This window comes from Asterias amurensis, chromosome 10, assembly GCF_032118995.1.
Source record: "Asterias amurensis chromosome 10, ASM3211899v1".
NCBI classification, from domain to species: Eukaryota; Metazoa; Echinodermata; class Asteroidea; order Forcipulatida; family Asteriidae; genus Asterias; species Asterias amurensis.
Window position 1 is genome coordinate 22,200,658 of NC_092657.1, and position 24,902 is coordinate 22,225,559.

The following is a 24,902-nucleotide window of genomic DNA, read 5'->3' on the forward strand; positions in this document are numbered from 1 at the left end:
TCATAATAATCACTTACAAGTCTCGAAGTTTGTCGTATGTTTCCTCAGAGAAAAAGCCATGGGGGAATGACGTCAGTTTGTTGGAACTTAAATACCTGAGGGCAAGAAAACAGACATAATAATAACATCAAAGTCTAATATAGAGCACGTATCTACCGACAAGTTACTCACGGCGCTTAGTATATATATGGGTTAATACATTAACCCATCATGATGCAACTTGCTCTCTAATTCTACCCTTTCATGTTTCCCTGCATTGTTATCGAACAATGCATTTACCACTTTCATGGTCCAGTAATCCATCCTTTCATACTAAACATCCTTTGTCCTCACCACTTTACTCCTATTGGTACATAGCCACCAATTGTTTCTGAAATAAAAACTTTGATTGGCTGTTATTTTCCCGCTTCTTTCTGGATCCTTCCCTTAATCCCTTTCCCCTCTCTTTTTCTATAAAAAGATATTTATTTGTTTGTATTTGTTTTATGCCTCTGAAGAAGGTCCGGTTCGGATCGAAAGCTAGGGCCATCTACCCTAATCATTACATTAATACAGGAAGATATATTATTGAAGTTATGAATTCTGAGACCCATCTATGTAGCACTTTATCGGGGTTTACAAGGTGCAGCCACAGCCAGGAACACCGGGGCGAGCCCCTTCTCATTTCTATAAGTGCACTGGGTTATTTTACATGCGTTACACAACACATGGGACCAACGGGTGTAAGTCCGAGACCGAAGGATGAAGCAATGGTTAAGAGGCTTGCTTAAGGACACAAGTGTCACAACAGGGCTAAGTTTGTGAACTTTGTGTCTCTAATGCATGTCCAAAATGCGCATTACCATGGCCCAATTTTATAGACCTGCTTGTAAGAAGGAAAATAGTAGCTAAGCACAACAAAATTATGCTTACCAGTATACGGTTACCAGCCAAACTACCATAGTACAAGTACTTGTGTGACTGGTATCCTGCTCATTTCTGCAGCGCTGACAAATGTGAAGCAACATTTTGTGCTTATGCAGCTCTATGAAATCGGGACAAGACATAATCACCACGGAAGGATTTTGGGTGAAATCCAAGTTCACCATTGTATTGATTGTAAAGTAATGCAGTACACTGTACTTAAACCTGTCATACGTAGTTACATGTAAATTACAGCACAGCGGCCAAGTTTATCTTGGCAGCTTGTTTTATACCGTACACGATTTACCAAAATTCCCTGAGGTTTATTTCAAAGACAGCTCTTGTGCTATGACCTATTGTTTCAAGTCAATTGTAAAACAGAACTAGCTATTGAAAACTGCCTACCACCATTAAAGAGTCCTTTGAAAACAAACTGAACTATGACTGGAGGCGTGAAAGCTTGCAAGCTTGAAAGCAAGCAAGTGTGAAGCCTGCTTACATAAGTTTATATTTGGCTTTAGAAAGCCCCACTCTGCAATCTAAGGTGTTCAACATGGTTTTATCTTCATTGACTTACGAATTTGATCTTAGTTATAACAAATAATTTTAAAAAAGAATTTTGGTCAAAAACAGAGAAAATATTTAATGGTTTTCACAATTAAAATAGTTGGAGCCCTAGCGGAGCCTTTCTTAAGCCTTCGAGGAAGACTCTGCTAGGGTTGAAATGTCAGGCTATTACGTTTTTTGTTGCATGATCAAAAAGGGAAAGAGAAACTGAGAAATTCAGCTTAACTTACAGTTCTGTGAGATTTCCGCCTATTCCAATGAAAGCATTGTAGCGAATGACAGACAATTCAAATCCCTCTAGTTGATTGTGTAACACCCTGTAAAATATAGATACAAATAATAATAATATTGAAGTCATACAAAGAGCGGTTAGACTGGTTGACATGCAATCGCAAGGTTATGGGTTTGGGGAACAACCAGTGATGAAAAAAGTGGATGATCAAAGACATCTTTAAGGATTGTAAAGGGTAACTTTTGGTTTAACACCAAGAGATCTCAAGAGAAAACGTGGGGTATAAAGTTGAGTTCTTTATTGAACATAATCAATCAACAAATTTTCTTTCAACACAAATTTTATTTCAAACCCTGTCTGATTTTAGTTATCAGGAAGGAAAGCTGCCAACATAAAAAATTTAAAAAAAAGTAGTTTGGCTATTTTGTCTGGTTTATAAAAACAGTTTTCACACAACATATTCATATAGCTTGATTGCATCATAATTTGTCTTCAGAAATCCTGACATGACTTTGACTTACAATGTTCGTAGAAACGGCAGATCGGTTATAGCCTTGGCCCTCAGAGCTGCTAGTTTGTTGTAGCTTAAATCTCTGTAATCAAACAAATAGAAAATCAAAATAGCACCATGTAATGGTTTACATGTGGCACACTATGCTGCCAATCCAACCAGAAACACCGGGGCAAACCCCCTTCTCTTTGCCACCAGTGCACTGGGTTCTTTCATAACACATGGGACAAAGCATCACGGTTTGTGTCTTGCTTTAAGGACACAGGTGTCACGCCTGGGACTCAAACCCACACTCTGTTCATCAGAAACGAGTTGTTCCGTTGGTATTTCTGGTATTTCTTTTCCTGTTTTATATCGAGCGCATAGAGACTTACAGTAGCAATGATTTGCACAACACAAATGCAGTTTTATTTATTAGTCAATAAATTGTTACTCACAGATGTAGAAGTTGTGGGATTTGATCCATTGTTTGTGAAGGCAGATCAGTCAGCAGGTTTCTGTGCAGTTCACTACAAATAATAAAACAAATTAAATTTATGAAAAAAAACAAAAAGACAATACATACATAAGTACAACATTGGTATTTCAATCAGTTTTAAGTGTTTCTCCAATCATGATGTTTGTTTGGGGGTTGTGTTCTCTTTCTAACTAAGAATTAATCTTAGGACGAAGGACAACTTTAATTCCGCAACTGAAGACGTTAGGACGCATTGAACCCGTCCTAAGTTAGGACGGGTTAGGACGGGTTACTCGTCCTAACTCGAGATAGGATTAATCAAAGTGTTTTGTGAAATTGGCTGCTGGACACCTTTGGTAATTGTCAAAGACCAGTCTTTTCACTTGGTGTATCCCAACATACATGTAAGCATAAAATAACAAATCTATGCAAATTTTGACTCAATTGGTCTTGAAATTGCAAGAGAATAACAAAAGAAATAACACCTCTGTTACACCAAATTTGTGTGCTTTCAGTCTTTTTAATATTTCAGTGAGAAAGTACCCTTCTCTTAAAATATACGTTACTTCAGAGGAAGCTGTTTCTCAGAATGTTTTATTCTGTCAACAGCTCTCCATTGCTCGTTACCAAATAAGTTTTGATGCTTTCATTACCAATAATGTCCAGTGCCATTAGATATAAAGTAACCATTCTTGATGGCTGCTTCAAAATGAGACTTACAGAATCTTGAGAAGCTGGAGTTGTCTGAATGCTTTGGGTGCGATGTAGTCTATCAAGTTATTGCTGAAATTCCTGCAAAAAAAAAAGAAAAAAAAATATGAAAATAAAAATGTTTGAACCAAACTATACATGTATAATTCAATCAATCAATCAGAAAACATTTATACAGCGCCAAAATCAACAACAAAATTTCAAAGGCGCTCAAGACAGTTACATGAAATTAATAACACACTTGTTGAAAAAAGATAAAATTTGAGCAGTTTCTTGATCTGATTGTCTGAGCATCCTTGATGTGATTTGGAAAAGTGTTCTATTCTTTGGGAAAGACCAAAGACCATTGGCCAAGGATCAAGGATCGAAGTCCAATGACCAAAGACCGTGTTTAATTATGTATGGACAACATAGCAAATACTCAGCCTAAGCACGTTTCAACTACTCAAGAACTCACAAGCAATTAACTACTCCAATCATTGGAGACACAATAATTGCTTTCAAAAACCTCACACCAATGACCAACGGGCAATTACCATCGACCAAATACCATCGACCAAAAACCAACGACCAAAGGCGAATGACACCAGACCAACGGCCAAAACCAACCACAACAAGAATAGTTTTCTTTAATGATTATCTGGTTAAGAAATCTGCTCTACATTGGTGTGAGAGTGGGTTCGAATCCCCTCCAAAGTTCCAATGATATAAAAACACATCACAAACCAGTCTAAGATTCACACAAAAACAGCTTTCTTTCATAACCAACTGGTTTAAAAATCTGCAATGGTGTGGGTGTGGGTTCGAATCACATCCAAGTTCTATACCTGTGAAAAACCATCACAGTGTAAGAATAAAGCAAAAACACAAGCTTTAACTATACACACCGAAATCTGTTAGCACTGTATACTCAGTTATTACCCAAGTTCTGTGAAAAAATCACAGGCACATTACTCGGGTGGGATTCAAACCCACGACCTTTGAGTTCTATAGCAGTGTCATACCAATACCAACTAGACCACCGAGACTGCCAGGAAGCTTTACCCGCTGCTAAAACATAGGATTCAAACTGCCTCTAGCTTCCGGGCAACCTCGGTAGTCTAGTTGGTAAGACACTGCTCTAGAATTGCAAGGGTCTTGGGTTCGAATCCCACCCGAGTAATATGCCTGTGATATTTTTTACAGAACTGGGGTAAGTACTGAATATACAGTGCTAACAGACACCGGTGTAAAACCATAAATATTTTTATTCTTATTAAACAAAAATTTAAAGCTACTCACAGATGTTGAATAACAGTGGAAGCTAACGGCAGCAGATTCCTTTTTGATATTGATGTAATCTGATTCTCATCAACCGACATAAACGTCAAATTTAGCATATTCTGAAGAGAGTCACTAGGGAACTTTGTCAATGTGTTCCTGCTAAGACCACTGACAAAAGAAATAACAAATAGAAATTATTTGCAAAACAAGTTTCAAATCGTATCCCGACCATGACACGTGTGGTCTTAAGCATTGAACTTAAGTTCAGATTGGGGTTCGAATCTCTGTTGTGTCTTTGTGAATGTCACTTTACCATAATTGCTTCTCATCACCCAGTAGTAAATTGGTACCCGCTAAGGTAGAGATTGTTGATGTGAATGACAAGCAACCTGTTCTATTGTTTTGTTTTTAACCTAATCGTCTATTTGACTGCCAGTGCTGCATACTCTGACACAATGTCTGACACAATGTCCGAAGGAGTTACGATGCTTCAAGAAGGCTTAGGGTCAAAACACACAGGGGAAGTAACATTGCAAGGTGCTTTGGTCCATTGTTTAAGACACAAAGTAGATGCCTTTTCCATTCGCCATATTTATAGTTGAATTCCATTATCGATTCGGCAGGTTACTACATTAATACATTTTTTTAATGGATGTTTTAATACTGGGCACCTTTGAAAATGAGTAGGCCCCTAATCTCACAAAAAGATTCCTCAGGGTAAATAAGAAATAAATAAATAAATAAATAAATAAATGGGTGACATAAGAGAGTTGTATTTGGTTTATTATAACCCAGATGTATCAGTGCAATTCCAAATTAATGAGAATATTCATACACCAGCTATTTCAGAAGCAATTACGGTTAAAAGTGCCTTGTTCAAAGGCATAAGTGTTATGACCAGGATTCGAAACCACACTCTGCTGCTGACAACACCAAAGTATGGGTACGGTGAACTAGACCACTCAGCAAAAACACACCAACAACATATTGATAATAATAATTTTCAAAAGTGTTGTCAAAGTGCTTAACGACATTGGACACTATTGGTAATTGTCAAAGACCAGTCTTCTCACTGCTGATAAAGTAAAAAGTCTAATAACTAAAATAACTAACCTGTGAAAATTTGACATCAATTGGTCGTCGAAGTTGTGAGATAAAAATAAAAGAAAAAACATCCTTGTCACACAAAGTTTTAAGCTTTTAGATGCTTGATTTCGAGACCTCAAAATCTAATTCTTAAATCTCAAAATCAAATTTCGTGGAAAATGACTTCTTTCTCGAAAACTATGTCACTTCATAGGGAGCCATTTCTCACAATGTTTTATACTATCAACAGCTCTCCGTTACTCGTTATCAAGTAAGGTTTTATGCTAATAATTGTTTAAAGTAATTACCAGTAGTGTCCACTGCCTTTAACACCAAAAAGAATAGTTAGGTAAAATAAAGAATACACATAATATAGAGGAGTCCACTTAGAAAACAAAGATTACACACTGCAAGGATCTACGACATGTATGAGTGACCTTGGACATATGATGACATTTGACTTACAGATATTGAATGTTTGTCTTTGAGAAGAATCCGGGTGGTAACCAGTCAATTTCATTCTCCATCAGACTCCTGAAGAAAGATAAATATTAATAAGATATCACGGATTATATATATCCCCCTTTATAGTCTGCCTCATAAATGTTCTCTTTCTTCCCATATTAGATTTTGTGGCTAAACTAGACCCTTCCATCCCCTTTTGTCTTCCAACTTTCTTCATTGGGTGCGTTCGATTAGCTTCCCTGGGTCAACCCCGATCTGCCCAAGGTAGGTTGAATAGCTTTGACGTCATTCCAGGGGCTCACCCCGGTCAGCCCCAAGTGCCCTGCTTGTGGAACGGGTCACTTGGGGCTGGCCCCGAGGTGCATGACATCACCACGAGAGGGTAAGTGGTCGTTTCGATTAGCTCTTGTCAGGGGCTCACCCAAATGAGCACCGTGGGGTCAACACAGGGAAGCTGATCAAACGAACCCATTATTTGTGATGCCATCAAACAAAATGTCCTAGCCTTTGTGTTCCTGCTGCCAGCAGATTGGCACGACCCCCAGGAGTTAAAAATCTTCATAACAAACCTCTTGCTAGACCTGTATTCTCGATGGCTCAAATTCAAAACACTGCCACTTGGGGTAATCTAATATAGGCTTTTGAATGAGATTTAGGCCACCATGGACTAGACGCACCTCAAGACATCAAACGCGGGTAGTAATGCAGGAAATAGTTGCCGAAGCCTTCAATAAACTGGACATTTTAGGACGGTTAGAGAAGAGACTTATTTTATAAAGCACGTCTATCCCCCCTCTAGCCCGACAGTAACCAGAAGAGGGACCTAGGATCCATTTCACAAAGATAGTCCTAACTTAGGACTAGTCCTAACTTAGGACTAGTCCTAACTTAGGACTAGTCCTAACTTAGGACTAGTCCTAGGACTCTTTAGAAGTACTACAATCTTGAGGCTATAGTATTCCTAAGATGGGATGGGTAGAAACTCATCCTAACTCGAGGTATATCTTAACTCTTTATGAAATCCAACCCTGGACCTCAGGAAATCAAAATCCCTGTTCTGGTCACTAGCGGTCCCTCGAGGGAATAGGCGTGCTCTAGTGACCTCACTGCCAGTCCATGTGTACAATCATAGATGACACGCAATTACTTACACTCGTTCAAGCGTTGGAGAAAACGTGATGGTCTTGTAGTTCAGTGGAGACAAGTTGATTTTGTTTCTCGTCAGATCCCTGTGAAAGAAAATTAATAACATAAGAGATTAACAGATATATATAATAGGCTGGTTCATACTGCTGTGTTTTCACTGTATTCAAAGTGGAGCTCAAGCCGAGGTTTGAGACAGGCCCCTAGACTAACATACATTGCCGAGTGAAGTGATGGGGTCAAGATCCTGACCTTTCAAATAAATTGCTCAGGTGAAGAAAAGTGATGATGTGAGGATGGTGGGTCCAGGCTTCAAACTGACGCCTGCATTAGTTGGTAAACATGGTAAAGCGCCAGCACTCAGGTTCATATCCTGAGTCTAGTCAATGCTCCCTTGTTTAACCATACATTGTTAAGACAATAGTATACTTACAGCCATATGAGACTTGTGCAGTTTGATACATCTGGGAATATTGTTATATCTGTGTTGTGAATCGTTCTGTAAAATATAAACAAGAATGGTTAATGGACAGGGCCCAATTTCATAGAGCTGGTAAGCACAAACATTTGCTTAGCATGAACTTTCTTCCTTAATAAAAACAGGATTCCCAACCATATTTCTGTTTGTTGCATATTGCTTGTTACTGGTATTCAGCTGTTGTTTCCTTTTCCTGAAAATCACATGGAAGAAATTTCATGCTTAGCAAATTGTTGAGCTTAGCAGCTCTATGAACATGGGCCCTGATGTTTTGACCCTACCAGAGTCTTTCTAAATGGCTATGTGACTATACAATAATCAATACTAAGAGAGTAAAAACATGCAGAGGTCTACCTAAGATAAAAAAAAACAGGAAAAAAGAACAGCCGAGTAAACAAAACCATACATTTTTAACTTGTCACGAGGCTATGTTTCAATAACACAAATCAATAATATTTATGGAATGTATTTTATTACTTACAATTTAGTGAGCTTATTGAGAAGTGCAAAAGTACCAGGATGTATGGTCTTCAGATTACTGACAATGGTGCTGTGTAGAGAAATAGAAACAAATAAAACTTTAACTTTATCAACAGCGATGGTTTGTTTTCTTCACAACTAATACAACAGGAGGGGCATAGAGCCATAAGTACTGTGTCAATGAATCGCATTGTGTACCATCTGAATTATGTCAGAGTTTGCCCTTAAAGGGAAGGTACATGTTTGGTAGTTACTCAAAACAAATATTAACTTAAAAACTGACTTGGTAACGAGCATTGGAGAGCTGTTGATAGTAAAAAACATTGTGGGAAATGAATCCCTCTGAAATAACTTAGTTTTTGAGAAAGAGGTAATTTCTCACTATCTGAAAGCACACAAATTCGTCAACAATGGTGTTTTTTCTTTCATCATTTCCTCCCAACTTCGATGACCAATTGAGCCCAAATTTTGACAGGCTTGTTATATTATGCTTATGATGGGATACACCAAGTGAGAAGACTGGTCTTTGTCAATTACCAAACGTGTACAGTGCCTTTAACAATGATTATGCCTATTTGAAAAAAGAAACATTGCGATTTTTTTTAATCTATGCACCTTTAAAATAAAAATATAAATTAAATTAAAGATTTAAAAAGTGCATTATGATGGGATCACCAAGTGAGAAGGCTGGTCTTTGACAATTACCAAACATGTACCTTCCCTTTGGCAAGTAGCCAGTAGTACCAGTTAGTTTGTCATTTCACTGGTCCGCCAGCTTTTTCATAGGTCCGTTTCTTTTTTAATTGTACTGCATGTAGCAAAAAATCTACAGTACGTTATTGGAATCATGAACCATCATTAATTATAATATAACATTTCTTCATTTTGGTTTTTACCCGTTTACACCAATGTGTGTTAGCACTGTCTACATACTCGGTACTTACATGAGTTCTGTGAAAAAAATCACCTGATTCGAACCAACGACTTTTGCAATTCTAAAGCAGTGTCATACCAACTAGACCACCGAGATTGCCTGGTGGCTAGAGGTAGTTTCTATAGCGCTTCATACAAAGTTTCTAAGCACTTTACAAAAATAACCACTAGGAATAAACAAGGAAAAAAAGTGTAATTCATGAGTAAAATATAAAAAGGTAAATTTTCAATTTAGTTTTGAATGTGTTCACAGTCGGGGAATCGCGGATGATGATAGGGAGATTGTTCCAAAGTTTGGGGGCACAAACGGAGAAGGCTTGTTCACCGTAGCGAGTATGGGTATGTGGACCAGGAGTTAGTTGCAGGTGTGCTGTCGATGATGAGCGGAGATGTATTGAGGAAGTTTGAAATTTGGGTTTGATGAGTTCTATGAGGTAGGATGGAGCTAGTCCAGTACGAAGCCTTGTTGTGAGTAGGAGGATCTTGAATTGGATTCTTTGTGGTATTGACCCCTTGCACGCACGTCACACACGGCGACTGTGCCTTGCTCACAATTCTGGTGGTCAATAGGTTTACGTGTAAACGCCGCATCGCCTAAAATGCGTACTTCACTGAATAACGCACAGTGACATTGCCCACCAATATGGTGCATCCAAGATTATTCTGATGATGACGTCAGGTGAATTGGGTCAATAGGCAGCCAATGTAGAGCTCAAATATCAGTGGTTTACGTGTAGCAGTGGCAGCGATCTAATACCCAGCGAGACTAGTTGGACAGAATTCCGACTGGGAATTGGGTGTTTCAACTGGCCAGCAGACCAGACCTGAGGGGGATGTTTTAAGTTGCAGTATACTCACATTTCTGTCGTGCCCGGATGGAACGTTTCAGCAGTAAGGTTCTCAAAATTGTAATTCTTCAGAGTTCTAGAACAAACAAAAAGCAACTTTATTAGATTCAACCTTAAAGCTGATTGATTATTAAGTTCATACTCTGTACCAGTCTTCCAAAGAAAAATTACTGTCTAAATGGTGTAAGGGCTTTTAACCAAAAGATGTTGTCATTGGTTTTAAGAGTGATTACCAAACGCAAACTTGCCCTTTAAGCTCCCCGCCCCCCCCCCAAAAAAAAAAAAAACATATAATAATAATAAATAAATACCTTCTTTTTTGTCAATGAAAATTGTACATATCTGTGGTATTTTTATTGTCTACATTTTTTTAACAGTTCCAAAAACCAAGGTAAAGGCCTACTTGGTCTTTATCCATGATTTATGTTGGTCAATACTATGATTGGGTCCCCATGGTTGCACAAAGCAGAGATCCATTTCTCATGACAGTGATTTGGTCATTCAATGAAAACATTGTGTTTTGTATTCCAAGGTCTGTTTGTCAGGTTTTTTCTTGCGTAAAACATGCTTAATTTTGTCCAAAGTTGCTTAGCCATTGTTGGCCCTAGAGTAGAGGGGTCTGGTTGGTGATGGGCTTAGGGTGCTGTCTCAGTACGACTCTTCTTAAAGGCACTGTGGACACTATTGGTTACTCAATACAATTGTTAGCACAAAAACTTGGCTTTGTAACAAGCAATGGAAAGCTGTTGATAGTATAAACCATTGTAAGAACTTGCTCCAGCTGAAGTAACGTAGTTTTTGAGAATGGGGTAATTTCCACTCAAATAATTAAATACTTACAGCTGAAGCTTTTTATTGTGCGTCTGAGGGAACAAAAGATTGTACAACAAGGGCATTTTTCTTTTATTATTCTCTTGCAAATTCGCTGATCGATTGAGCCCAAATTTTCACCGGTTTGTTATTTTGTGCACATTACAAGATACACCAAGTGAGAATACTGGTCTTTGACAATTACCAAACATTTACCAAACATGTCCAGTGCCTATAAACAAGAAATCAACAGAGAGACTCTTCCATACATGTAATGTCATGTATTGATTTTTGTAATCATTTTTTAGGACTTCCCGATGTACAAATTAACAAGCTTCAGAGAATCCCAGCGTCGTGCCTGTTACAAAAAGGATTAAGGAGTGTGTTTTTGGTGGGGTTTTTTTGGGGGGGGGTTAAAGCTGTTTTTTTTTTTTTCTTTTTTTTTTTCTTAAACATGGTCTATTGAGAGAAGGGTTGTGTCCGAAACAGTCACCCCGGCTACAGCTACAGCTACATTGTGATAGCGCCCATCTGCCTATTTTCAACACTGACAGGCGCGCTGATCTAGCCAGAGCTGTGTAGCTAAAGTCACCGATTTGGACACAGACTAACTTACACAGTTGTTGTCCCAGTACAGTCTACAGTCATTTCATTCTCATTACAAGCGCAGGAACAAGACCTTGATGAGTAGTCTGAATTGGGACGGCCATAGTTGTCGCTCACAGCACTCGTTGCCGACCATAGACCATTAAACATATCAGAACCTATACAAGAGAGATCACAAGCTGCCATTTTAAAACAATACATACTCAAATACAGTATCTTCATGCCCTACATGTAAATCATGTAGGTTACAACAGATCAGGCCCGATACTTCACCGAGGCAACTAAGGTAATTGCTTCGCTGCCCCTCATTGGATTGGTGCCCTTGAAATGCTCCGACAGTAAAAAAATTATAATTTCCTCATCGAGGTATCCTTTACCTTGCCCTTTCAAAACTGAAGCATAAGGATTTACATTGCCTACCAATATGGGCTAGAATTGATTTTAAAGTTTGGGTTCTGACTTATCAATGTATCCATGGTATTGCCCCTGTTTATCTTCAAAGCTTAGTTCAGGAGTACAAAACAACCAGGAATCTGCGATCTTCAAATAAATCCCTTCTGACCCCCCCAGTTATCAAAACCAAGTCGTATGGTTCTCGCTCTTTCCAATATGCAGCAGTTCAGTTATGGAACAGTCTTCCAGAGGTTGTTAAACATGCTGAGACATCGGAACAATTCAAAACCCGGTTAAAAACATATCTGTTTTTTGTACAATAATTGTTGATAAATTTCCTTTTACATGTACAGCGCATAGAGACCTCACGGTGATTGCGCTATATAAGAACGGTTTTATTATTATTATTATTACAGGCCTGACAGAGCATTTACAAAGTGCCTTTTTGACATAATGACAAGATCAGAGCGGAAAGTGCTATACACATAATGACAAGAGCAAACTAATGGCCAACAATATTACATTTGATACTATCTATCTTCCTTCAAGTATAGTTCCTCTTAGAAGTTTGGTGACTCCTCGAGTAATGTCGTACTATGTGCAGTACAAAGGGCGTGGGTACAGGAACGCGTAAGTAGTGACCATAAACTGGGTGATGAAGGGGGTGCGAGTAAAGAACAAAAGGCAACAGCAATATTTAGCAGAGCCGCAGTTGCATCAGTCGGCTTCTGAAAACCTGCAGGGACTGGGTCGATACAACCGAGTACAGATGTTTTAAGAGATTTCTTGAACATGCAAAGAGTTACAGTTTCTAATGAATACTGGGAGGTTGTTCCACATTTGCATAGAATTGATAACAGCAGAGATGCCAACATTGAACTTTAAAAAAGAGTAGCATCTCCCAAAAGTTAAGGGCGAGCGTGGCTTTGGCTGGGCTCCCTAAAATGATCTTTCTACTACTCTCTACAATGCTAATTAGCTCATTTTCAGGCATTGTCGTGAAATAACAATTACCTCTGTATGCACCACCAGAACAGCTACAAATGTTTGTAATGGCGGCGCTATACGATCTTTGGGCACGTTAGCTCACACACAACCTCATTCCCCACGCACGTGTGCACTATTCCCCATGGTGTAATAGAGATCAATGGGTACGATCTTGCAGCAATGCACTAGCGTAAAAATACTCATCCAGCCAGCCAGCGGGGGATCAGAGGGCACGCAACAATCATTACGTCGAGACACGTATATTGTTACAGTGAATTCGCCGCTATTATTCAACACTGCGTTCTCAAATTAAAAGTGTTTTTTCTTTTCTGTTACAATTATTTATATATTTTTCTTAATTTTTATTTCCACTTAATAGTTCATTCGTTGTTTGCATGTATCCTACGATTTAATAAAATTATATTGGGTGGCTTGTTTAGCGTGTTTTATTGAGTATTATCGTAGCGTCGTAGTCACGGCTCGAAATCGTATTTGCTACGCCCAAATCGTGTATGTTGGTATCTCTGTAACAGTCAACTTGTTATCAATAACTTACCAGTCTCATAGTTGATCCCTTGCGCAGAGTAACGATCATTCCAATAGTTTGCACCATAGAAGTTGGCTCCTGTTCGACTGAGTGTGGACAAAAGGAAACTAAGATGGACGATGAGGGTCGACTTGGATCTCATCCTGAGAAGTTCAAAGCACCAAGGCCTTGTTGATTGATGTTCCAAACTTTTATTGATCACTTTCTTTACCTTGAGAGTACACTCTTAGACTGAAAGAAAAACATGATTTTGAATCTTTCTGCAAAGCACCTGAGAAGGGTATTCAAAGTGCTTATTTTTCACAACTAAAATATATTTATACTCATGTGATCTCAATTTCTTTATTGCTTGACAATCGTTTTAAATAAATTCAGCAAAGATCATGACTTGCTCGTTCAAATGGGTCTTTACAGTTTTTAAAGGCATTTGGACAAACAAAATTGAAACCAAATGAGTTAAAACTGCTTTAAAGGAACACAATGCCTTGGATCGGACGAATTGGTCTGTAAAAAGCATTCGTAACCATTTGTTATAAAATGCATGGGTAGAAAGATGTTTTAAAAGTATGATCCACACAAACTTGCCTCAAAATTGCGCGGTTTTCCTTTTACTTTGCGAACTAACACGGAAGGCCATTTACGGGAGTCAAAAATTTGACTACCATATTAATGGCCAACTGTGTTATAGTTGGCCGATCCAAGGCAACGTGTTCCTTTAAAGACAGTGGACACTATTGGTAATTGTAAAAGACCAGTCTTCTCACTTAGTGTATCTCAACATATACATAAAATAACAAACCTCTGAAAATTTGAGCTCAATTGGTCGTCGAAGTTGCGAGATAATAAAGAAAGAAAAGACAACCTTGTCACACGAAGTTGTGTGCTTTCAGATGCAAGTTGATTTCGAGACCTCATCTAAATTCGAGGTCTCAAAATCAAATTCGTGGAAAATTACTTCTTTCTCGAAAACCACGTTACTTCAGAGGGAGCCGTTTCTTACAGTGTTTTATACTACCAACCTCTCCCCATTTTTACTCGTAAACAAGAAAGGTTTGATGATGATAACCAATAGTGTCCACTGCCTTTAAACTGACTTTAATAAGTCCCCCTATCTGAATGAAATCTTTAATACATGTAGCTGTAGCCTGCCAATTGATCACATATACTGGTCAAAAGGTAAGGTAAATATCAAACATCAATATCCACTGAAACTTGGCACTGTACACAATCATCAACATTCATTGGCTAACCCTTCTGTGAAGCACAAACACTGGTCAATATCAAACATCAATACACACTGAAACTTTGCACTGTCATCAACATTCATTGGCTAACCCTTCTCTGAAGCACAAACACTGGTCAATATCAAACATCAATACACACTGAAACTTGGGCACTGTCATCAACATTCATTGGCTAACCCTTCTCTGAAGCACAAATACTGGTCAATATCAAACATCAATACACACTGAAACTTGGCACTGTCATCAACATTCATTGGCTATTGAAGCACTTGATAGTAACTAGGCAACTGAATATAAAAGGCACCATTGTACATGTTGTATGCAGTCTTGCAAACAGTCCAATGTGTGAATTTGGGATCCAGCAGATTACACTGCCAGTCAAACTCTAGTGGCACTAGTTTATTTACTTCATGTGTGTGTTCTAGCAGTCCCGGCTGTAGCCCTGTCCATGGCTTTCTACTACGCAAGCACCGGCCCACTCTGAATTCACAAACTGCATCGATGTGGATACAGTGCTACCTGTACTATACGGTGTATAACAGTACTGTGGGGTCGAAACATGGTTTTTCAAAGTTTTTGGGGGCTTTGTTAACGTACGAGGTTTGAAAACCTCGGAAAACTATGCTTCGACCCCAAGGTATCAAGTACAGTACTATATCAAATACCCAGTACCATACCAGTACATGTACCAGATGCAGTTCGTAGTCAAACGCTACCTGGTGAATTCAGAGCGGGCTGGTGCTTGCGTAAAGAGCCTTGGACTAGTCTACTGATGCAGTTCGTCGTCCAACGCTACCTGGTGAATTCAGAGCGGGCCGGTGCTTGCGTACAGAGCCTTGGACTAGTCTACTGATGCAGTTCGTCGTCCAACGCTACCTGGTGAATTCAGAGCGGGCCGGTGCTTGCGTAAAGAGCCTTGGACTAGTCTACTGATGCAGTTCGTCGTCCAACGCTACCTGGTGAATTCAGAGCGGGCCGGTGCTTGCGTACAGAGCCTTGGACTAGTCTACTGACTGCCACTGCTAAGAAAAATCAAACTCATTGTCCAATAATGGCATACAGTGTTGCACTCTAATCTGGAATAGAATTGAGTCTCTTTAAAATCAGTAGACAACAGACTCTCTTAACTATTTTTTTAACTGCAAACTTAATTTGTATTACCATGCTAAAAAATTGTATGATATTGGAATATATTTCTGCCTTACACCCGTTTTTGTCCTGTCTTTTCATGTATGGCTCCAGGTCATCTTTGTCTGTCCATCCATAGGCTGGGGAACATTCATCCTGGACCTAGATGTTGCCATTGTTTCCCTTTGGGCTATCAATTTGATTCTACTTTTAGGCCTAACACTTGGTTATCAAAAATCAATTCATTTATTGCAAGAAAAACCTTTTTAAACTGCACAGTTTATTACCCCAGTAGGCTAGTGTATTATACACTGTATAGCTTATTTACACGCAACTGTACTTCAAATCAAAATCGCAACATGTCTCTAAAGGTTTCTGAGAGTGATTATTGCTGGGCTATGTACATACAATGCGTCAAGTTCAAACCAATCCGGTATCCAATGTACATGTTTTCAATTGATCTGTCTATTAATAAATAACCAATATGAAACCAATTCATGCAATGATCTACTACACGGGTACAACATGTACCCCCCTGTCTAGAAACCACCCAAAGTTTACAGTCTATAGACTGCATGATGACTCCATCTTGCTCATTGTTCCTCATATCAAAAAAACAATATAAAAAAGACACTGGACACTATTATACAAATATTGACTGCTTCGAGTGCTATGGTTAAAACTATGACTCCCGAGGTGATCCCCGGAGCAGACTATTATTATTTAAGTTACAGACCTGCATGCTACAATCCACGGACAAAACTAAGACATGTCATGTGACGCGCTCTAAACCAATGAGCAGGGAGAATACTAGTAAGGGGTGTTAATAATGATAATTGTTACACACCAGTCTTCTCACTTGGTGTATCTCAACATATGTATGAAATAACAAACCTGTGAAAATTTGAGCTCAATTGGTTGTCAAAGTTGCGAGACAATAATGGAAGAAAAAAACATCCTCAAGTGTCACACAAAGTTGTGTGCTTTCAGATGCTTGATTTCGAGGCCTCAAAATCTAAATCTGAGGTCTCGAAGTCAAATTCTAGGAAAATTACTTCTTTCTCGTAAACTACGTTACTTCAGAGGGAGCTGTTTCTCGCAATGTTTTATACTATCAATAGCTCCCCATTACTCGTTACCAAGTAAGGTTTTATGCTAATAATTATTTTGAGCAATTACCAATAGTGTCCACTGCCTTGAATAATCATTTTGCAATAGGAATCTGACTGTTGTGTTCTTCTAGCCTCGGTTTGGTTACATTGATATCAATGAGAGAAATTCAAGATGGCTGCACTACAATAAGTCTATGCCGGATGCATCCCACTTAAAGGGAGGGCAATTACAGGGAAATTTTGTTTAATTAATCATTAATATTTTACAGCAAGAACTTTAAATGATATTACTTTTTGAAGACTAACTGACATTAGAAAAACTGCATTCTGAGCTTTTGTAACAACAACTCTTACTTCATCACATCCCTGATGATTGAAGTAGTTGTTGTACGCGAAGTAGTTTTTCTAATAGTTTAGTCTTTAAGAGCATTTTTTTTTTTTATAAGTTCATTTTTCATCTATTAGACTAACACGGTTTTTCTTACTAAAGTAATAGTCAAGTCTATTTCTATACCGTCCGCCCTGGTAATAGTTAAAAAGCAGGACAGTTCTTTTCAGAACTGAGAAGTCTCCCGAACCTCCGAGTATCTACTCCGCGACAGTAGAATATAGCAAGACAGTTCTCTAAGAACAACTCTACCTGGCAAGTAGATACACACATGGTGTTACCGCAAACCAAATATACATTAATACCTCACCATGCAATGCCTCAAATCCTATATAATATTTTACCCAACATTTTTTGTTAGGCCCTATAGATGTATCAAATTTGTCCATCTGAACATGAAAAGACTGGTTGATTTTCATGGAACTTTCTACCACCAATGTGCAGTGATGTGTTGTCTATTGATTATACAAGGTGTCTAGGCATAAGAGTAAGGACAGGTAATCCCAGTCAAGCATGCAGGCACAATGCATTATTGTGGGTGCTAAGCTTTTCAAACACTTAACTACCCTAACTGTTCATCTGCAATCAATTCACAATCCTTTTGAACCGCCTAATCCCTATACAACCCTTAGATCGTTAATCCCTTCTACTAACTCTACTGACCCCCAAGGCTGTCCAGATGTACAGACCAACAACAGTCATCTCAAAAGACCATTCAACCAAATCTTTACATAAACACTTGTCTGTTTAAAGGCACAGCAGCTGATTTCACAAAATGCTCTACAAAGGAATCCTGTATCTCGAGTTTAAAGACAGTGGACACTATTGGTAGTTGTCAAAGACTAGTCTTCTCACTTGGTGTATCCCAACATTAATGCACAACATAACAAACCTGTAAAAAGTTGAGTTCAATTGGTCGTCGAAGTTGTGAGTTTATAATGACAGACAAGTCACCCTGGTCACACGAAATTGTGTGCTTTCAGATGCTTGATTTCGTGACCTCACATCCTATGAGGTCTCGAAATCAAATTTGTGGAAAATTACTTCTTTCTTGAAAACTACGTCGCTTCAAAGGGAGCCGTTTCTCACAAAGTTTTACACTATTAACCTCTCCCCATTACTCGTAACCAAGAAAGGTTTTATGTTAATAATTATTTTGAGTAATTACCAATAGTGTCCACTGCATGCCTTTAAGCCTATTAATATTTGTGTGAGAACTTCCTTTTTCTCAAAAACTATGTTAATTCAGAGGGAGCCTTTTCTCACAATGTACTATCAACAGCTCTCTATCGCTTGTTGCCAAGTAAGTTTTATATTATGCTATTTTATAGCTATTTTGAGCAATTTCCAACATATCCAGAGCCTTTAATGCAAAGCTACTCAGTCCATCTACATCCAAACTGTCACGCCAAGGACGACCTGTATTCTTCTCTCTGGGTCCCCAGGTTTACAAACTTTCTGGGGAATTCCCAACAACTTGTTTAGCTTTGTTTGACTTTTCACATTAATTGGTTGACCCTGCAAATGGTTTTGTGTGCCTTGAAAATAGCCTTGAACAAATTACGTCAGAAATGTCATTGTTTTAACTCTTCCAGAGGTGAGCATAGTTAAATACTTAATTTATGCTGTTTTATGCTGTCTTAATAGAAGTTTCATTAGGATTCAGACAAAACATTCATGTCAGTTGTCGCCCGACGTCCGCGGATATTCGGATATTAAAGAATATCCGGTTACTTGGTTGTAATTACAGAACTATCCGGTTTATAAATAGCTATTCGCGCCCTATGCGGAATTTCCGGTTAAGAAAAAAAAGGCATTCGCGGTTACGGATAGGAAAACCTATTCGCCATTAACCGGATATTCGAATAATTCGCCCAGGCCTACTAGCCAGACCTGGACTCACTGGAGTTTCTAGTTTGTTAATGGATTATTGGACTTGGACTCCAGTCTGAAATCAGTACCAATTCACAAAAGACCCACAGTGAAATAGGCCCCTTATATCATTTTGTTGTCAAAGAAAGCATACACAGGCGCCAGCCGTGATAAACTAAACAAACTTTACAACGATGGCAGCTTATATTATGCTCGATTGTTGATTTGGTGTTTTCACAAACAGAAGAAGTAATTTATTGTTTTGTTTTTATAGACCTCTTGCGTGTGACGTCACACGCTCAAAATGCGCCCTCACTCAGGTCAAAAAGCGCCCTCACTAGGGTCAAAGGAGGCAAATGATTGGACGAACACGAAAGCTGTTCTTTGTGCGTGAGCTCAGCCGCCCCTGTAGTGTTTTGCCCAATGCAAGGGTCTATTGTGAGTTGAAGTGATCCGGAACTATAAGGCCTACACTATTATGGAAATATTGACTGCTATGAGGGGCATAGTTAAAATTTTAGGCCCAAGGTGATGTCAAAACCATGACTATGCCCGAAGCGAAGCTGAGGGGCATAGCCATGGTTTTAAAATCACCGAGGGCCTATAATTATTTTAACTGTTTCCTGATTACTAAGCAGTCAATATTTCTTTTATATACCGAATAAAGATTCTTCTAATCAACAACACTCTAACTATACGTTGAAAGGTCATCTGCGAAGAAAGGTCGCGCCGTGACACGGAATGCTATTCGTGTATATTCTACATCAAAGTTGCATTATTTTTAGAGCAGGCATTAACAATTGACTATGCCCTGAATTGACTATGCCCCGGGCGTAGTCACTATGACGTCATCTTGGTAGAAAAAGGGGGCACAGCTATTTTCATGACTCCATTTTTAACCAATCAGATAAGAGGATTCTCTACATGAGGTAATATCAAGGCTACTATAAAAAACTATCCTTTAACCCATGCCTCAATGTTATGTGAGTTGCTGTCATTGTTGTCTATTTGTTGTCATCCAGTAACTGGGGCCCTGTACTCCTTTTTTTCATTTTTTTTTCATTTACGGTCGTACTGGTACGACCGAAATTGACAAAATTGTGAGATAGGCTGCAGCGCCCAAGTTACTGGGTCTAGTTGTCATGCTCATATCCATGTACTTTGGTAAACGATTTTATAAATAATTATTCTACTTATTGTGTTTAATTTCAATATTTATTAAATTATATTTTTAACTACTCTTTTTTGATGTTAAAGATTAAACTCAATTCAGCCTCCAAATCTGTTAAGCTTTTATTTCTAAAATAGCCTAAAAACCACTACTACAGTACAATGAATAATAAAATACATCACAGTATACATTGGGTGCGTTCGTTTAGCTTCCCTGGGTCGACCCCGGAGTGTGGCGGGGTTTTTGTCCAGGACGAACGTGGGTTATTATCTGCACACGTTCGTCCTGGAAAAAAAAACAAACGCCACACACCAGGGTCGACCCAGGGAAGCTAAACGAACGCACCCACTGTAGGTGAGACAAACGATGTTTATTTAATGGCAATGGTAGCATTTATTAGTAATACTACAGCTGCGATTTCACCAAACTCATCACAACTTAGGATTAATCCTTACGTACAATTACTACTACTAGTACCTAGGACTTAGGACGATACATTATGATACTTTATGATACCATAGAACGTTAGGTCACATTAAACCCAAATTAAGTTAGGACAGGTTACTCGTTCTAACCCGTGAAAGGATTAATCCTAGCATTTCGTGAAACCGGCTGCAGTACAACTTTAGACAGTAAATCACTTGGCTCTCACATTTTCGTACGAAAATGCAAATGTCATTATGTAGCAAAATTGATATAACACCGCCGAGTACAGACACGGACAGAGGAGAGCCCCAGCCGGGTCTACCGAGTAGCAGCGGCTGTGTTTATAGGCCTAATGCTGAAGGCCGAATACAACTTAAAATATACATACAAGTTTCTAATCTATGGCAACAAGAGTAGATTAACCACCAATACAATGACCTATGGTTGCCCTTTTGATCATGATCAAATCAACAACGATTTGATCGGAGGTACTGGACCGAACCTCAACTGCACGAACTGACTACAAGTTCAACAACTTGCAAAGTCAAAAACTATTCTATACATTGTTTTCTCGTTGCAGAGCTCAAATTCCCGTTAGACATTATCGACAACTCAACACCAATCTAGACGTAAATTACTCAAATTACCTTATCGTTTCACGCCACATAGCAACATAATTCCAGAAAGTTTAGACAGCAACGGTTGAAGCATGCAGGTACTAGGTAGAAGTTCAACATCATTTTGGTATGGACCAAAGATCGTCTAGCGCCGTCCGTGTGGTGGTTGTCTGGATCATGTATGCATTGACACACACCACCGCACATGGCATCTACATCCGTAAAGCCCAAAATAGCCCAATCGAGCCCAAATCACCCCAGTAACTGTCAACACGGCCCAAAATTTTCATAAAGTTGTTTTAAACAGGAAATACTGCTTTGAAAATTTATTTCCTTGTCTAAAAATTGAGTGAGACACAAGTCACAACAATGTGTACTGGCACTTGTGTAATTTTGGACGATAACCTGTTTCTTCTAAGCGATACTATTCCATTCTTAGCAAGTTTGTGTGCTTTCAGCATTGAAATTATGAATACAGTGTTGTTGAGCAGAAGGTACTGGTTAAAGGAACACGTTGCCTTGGATCGGACGAGTTGGTCAAAACAAAAGCGTTTTTAACCGTTTTTTATATAATGCATATGGTTGAAAAGATGTTTTAAAAGTAGCATACAATGATCCACACAAGTTTGCCTCGAAATTGCGTGGTTTTCCTTCTACTGTGCGAACTATCACCGTCGGCCATTTATGGGAGTCAAAAATTTGACCCCCCATATAAATTGCTGTAAATACAAGAAGAATTCTGTCTGAAATGTTGTGCTTGTCAAAACATATTTAATTCCAACTTGGCAATAGAAATAAGTATCAACGATCTTATGCTATTTTCATGAATCGGACAATGCATTCGAGTTTATTTGATTAGAAATGCAGTGTGGAAATAAGCAATGGTGGTTTTAGGAGTCCTTCATTACTATTTTTTTGGCTCTGTGAAAGTTTTCAAGAGAAATGTTTTTCTTGAAGATTGGGTACTGGTGTGATTTTTCAAAAGGGGCTCTAAGCTCAAAGTTATACCCTCATTCTTCTAAGAGTCCTTATAAAAGTGGAAAAAGTCCATACGTCAAGATTTGTCTGTGGATGTTTTTATATAATTTGGGAAAGTACTGAGTATACAGTGCATAACACAAATCAGTGTAAATGGTTCAACAAAAATAAATTAGGCCTATATTATTGTTCATCCCTGATGCAAAATTAACATCTGTTATTAGCATTGATTTTACAGGGTCTATGTAACCTTTGTAGGACAAAAAACACAATGACCACAGATTTTCACTAAACTTACACAGTTTGAAGATAATGATAGTAGAAAGCTTCCCTGAAGCTTCTTTTTTACTGAGGTGCTGTAGTTTTTTGGGAAATGAGTAAAACAATGTCATGAAAACAATTTTCGTCTCATGAGACGAAAATTATTTTAGTCATTTACAAACGTATTTTCATTACATTATTTTACTCATTTCTCAAAAACTACAGCACCTCAGTAAGTAAGATTTGAAGGGAAGCTTTCAATTATCATTATCTTCAAACCCTGTAAGTTTAATGTAAATCTATGGACATTTTGAAAAAGTCACCAAATCCTTTAAAGGAACACGTTGCCTTGGATCGAACGAGTTGGTCAAAACAAAAGCGTTTTTAACCGTTTTTTATATAATGCATATGGTTGAAAAGATGTTTTAAAAGTAGCATACAATGATCCACACAAGTTTGCCTCGAAATTGCGTGGTTTTCCTTCTACTGTGCGAACTATCACCGTCGGCCATTTATGGGAGTCAAAATTTTGACCCCCATAAATGGCCGACGTGTTAGTCGACGAGGTAAAAGGAAAACCACGCAATTTCGAGGCATGTTTGTGTGGATCATTGTATTCTACTTTTACAACATCTTTCTACCCATATGCATTTTATAAAAAACGGTTACAAACGTTTTTCAAAGACCAACTCGACCGATCCAAGGCAACGTGTTCCTTTAACAATCTTTTGTTCCTGATCCTGAGCGGATACCAGTCACAACAATTTAAACTGTCCCCTAAAACCACTTTATAAGAGACTTGTTTTATTTGTGTTGTGGATGTTGGACTTCATTTCAATTATTTAAATATTCCTCGTGTGTAAAACTGTCTCTCACCTCTTTACATTTTTGTAAAAAAAAAAAATTAACCCTTCTAAAAAGGTACAGAGGATAATGTTGCCTAAACGTGAGTTAAAGTGGTGGTAAGCTGCGGAAATTTTGCCAAAACTACAGGTATAAGTAGATTTGCCCTTTTTAGAGAGAAACATTATCTCACCAGTTAGAAAATCATTATAAAGGCGCCGTGCCTCACACTATCTTTCGAAAAGTTAAAGGCATGACTGGCCGGCCCAAGCTAACCTTGTTCTACCGTTGGCGGCGTGATTTCATTCTTGTTGGGGGAAAGCCTGAACATCTGATGACGTCATTCTTCACCCGCTGCGCAGCTGCACCTACAAACTAAACAGGATTTGAAAGCAGTGCTGATAGTATAGTCAGATAGTCTGCACTCGTTTTGGGTAAAGGTGTTGGTTCTGAAGACCTTGACTCAATAAAACCACGCCCGGGAATAATTTTCTAAAGTTTACTATAGGATTTGAGGCATTGCATGATGAGGTATTATTTGGTTTGCGGTAACACCATTATGTGTGTATCTTACCAGGTAGAGTTTGTTCTTAGAGAACAGTCTTGCTTAATTCTACTACCGCGGAGTAGAACACCCGAAAAATCTACTCCGCGGTAGTAGAATTAAGCAAGACACTTCTCTGAGAACAAACTCTACCTGGCAAGTAGATACACACAACCGCAAATCAAATTTATATTTTGTTTTATTGTGTGTTATCTTCAAAGAAAACAAAATAATATGAAAATTACACTTGTCTGACGAACCGCCTCAGCCATTCAAACAAAATATAATTAAAAAGATCATACTTATTTTTTTTTTAAAGGAGTATGCCACTTGATGACGTCTCAGCTCTAAATTATGCCCCCCCCCCCCTGACTCCAGCTAATCTTACCGGTGGCTACGTGAACTTCTTCTAACAGCGCCCTCTTTTGAATCATTCAGCCCTACGATGATTAAAGTGCCATTTTAAAAGATAAGCATTAAAGTTATTATAAAATAATGAGCTACATTTTTACAGTTAAACAAACAAATTTCGAGTAAGAAACAACTGAAAACAAGCTTTTTGAAATGTTCAACTGTTTTTATTTTCTAAGTGGACAGTTACCAACCTACTCTCTCACTCTTAAATTAAAAGTTCACATAATAGTAAATGATATTAATAATAAAAGTTTATATAGCACCGGCACAACAATGACCCATGGCGCTTACGGAGAAACATTTAAAAACAAAATCTCTGTAGATAAACACAAAGTCATTATCATAATTAACAACAAGGTACATAATTATGTTTAAAACCAGCAAAATAGATACAAGCGAAAAATGACAAGCAATTATTAGAAATATGCTACTCCTTCTGTTTTTTCCCCTCCCCCTCCACCCCCCCCCCCCCCGGTTCCTAAAA

The 24,902-nt window shown here is 38.4% G+C and overlaps 1 protein-coding gene across 2 annotated transcripts in view; it reads right to left on the minus strand.

The window, feature by feature from the left end:
* The window catches only part of LOC139942818 (uncharacterized), a 111,653-nt gene extending 90,112 nt beyond the window's left edge, over window positions 1-21,541 (minus strand). For both annotated transcript variants that reach the window (XM_071939594.1, XM_071939593.1), the window contains exons 1-14: window positions 21,409-21,541; window positions 13,430-13,651; window positions 11,504-11,651; window positions 10,088-10,153; window positions 8,298-8,366; window positions 7,772-7,837; window positions 7,347-7,424; window positions 6,196-6,264; window positions 4,663-4,812; window positions 3,391-3,462; window positions 2,651-2,722; window positions 2,224-2,295; window positions 1,701-1,787; window positions 18-95 (exon numbers count right to left, since the gene is read on the minus strand). In XM_071939594.1, the coding sequence (XP_071795695.1) occupies window positions 18-95; window positions 1,701-1,787; window positions 2,224-2,295; window positions 2,651-2,722; window positions 3,391-3,462; window positions 4,663-4,812; window positions 6,196-6,264; window positions 7,347-7,424; window positions 7,772-7,837; window positions 8,298-8,366; window positions 10,088-10,153; window positions 11,504-11,651; window positions 13,430-13,562 (1,160 nt within the window). In that variant the 5' untranslated portion in view covers window positions 13,563-13,651; window positions 21,409-21,541. The remainder of the gene's footprint in view (window positions 1-17; window positions 96-1,700; window positions 1,788-2,223; window positions 2,296-2,650; window positions 2,723-3,390; window positions 3,463-4,662; window positions 4,813-6,195; window positions 6,265-7,346; window positions 7,425-7,771; window positions 7,838-8,297; window positions 8,367-10,087; window positions 10,154-11,503; window positions 11,652-13,429; window positions 13,652-21,408) is intronic.
* Window positions 21,542-24,902: the final 3,361 nt, after the last annotated feature.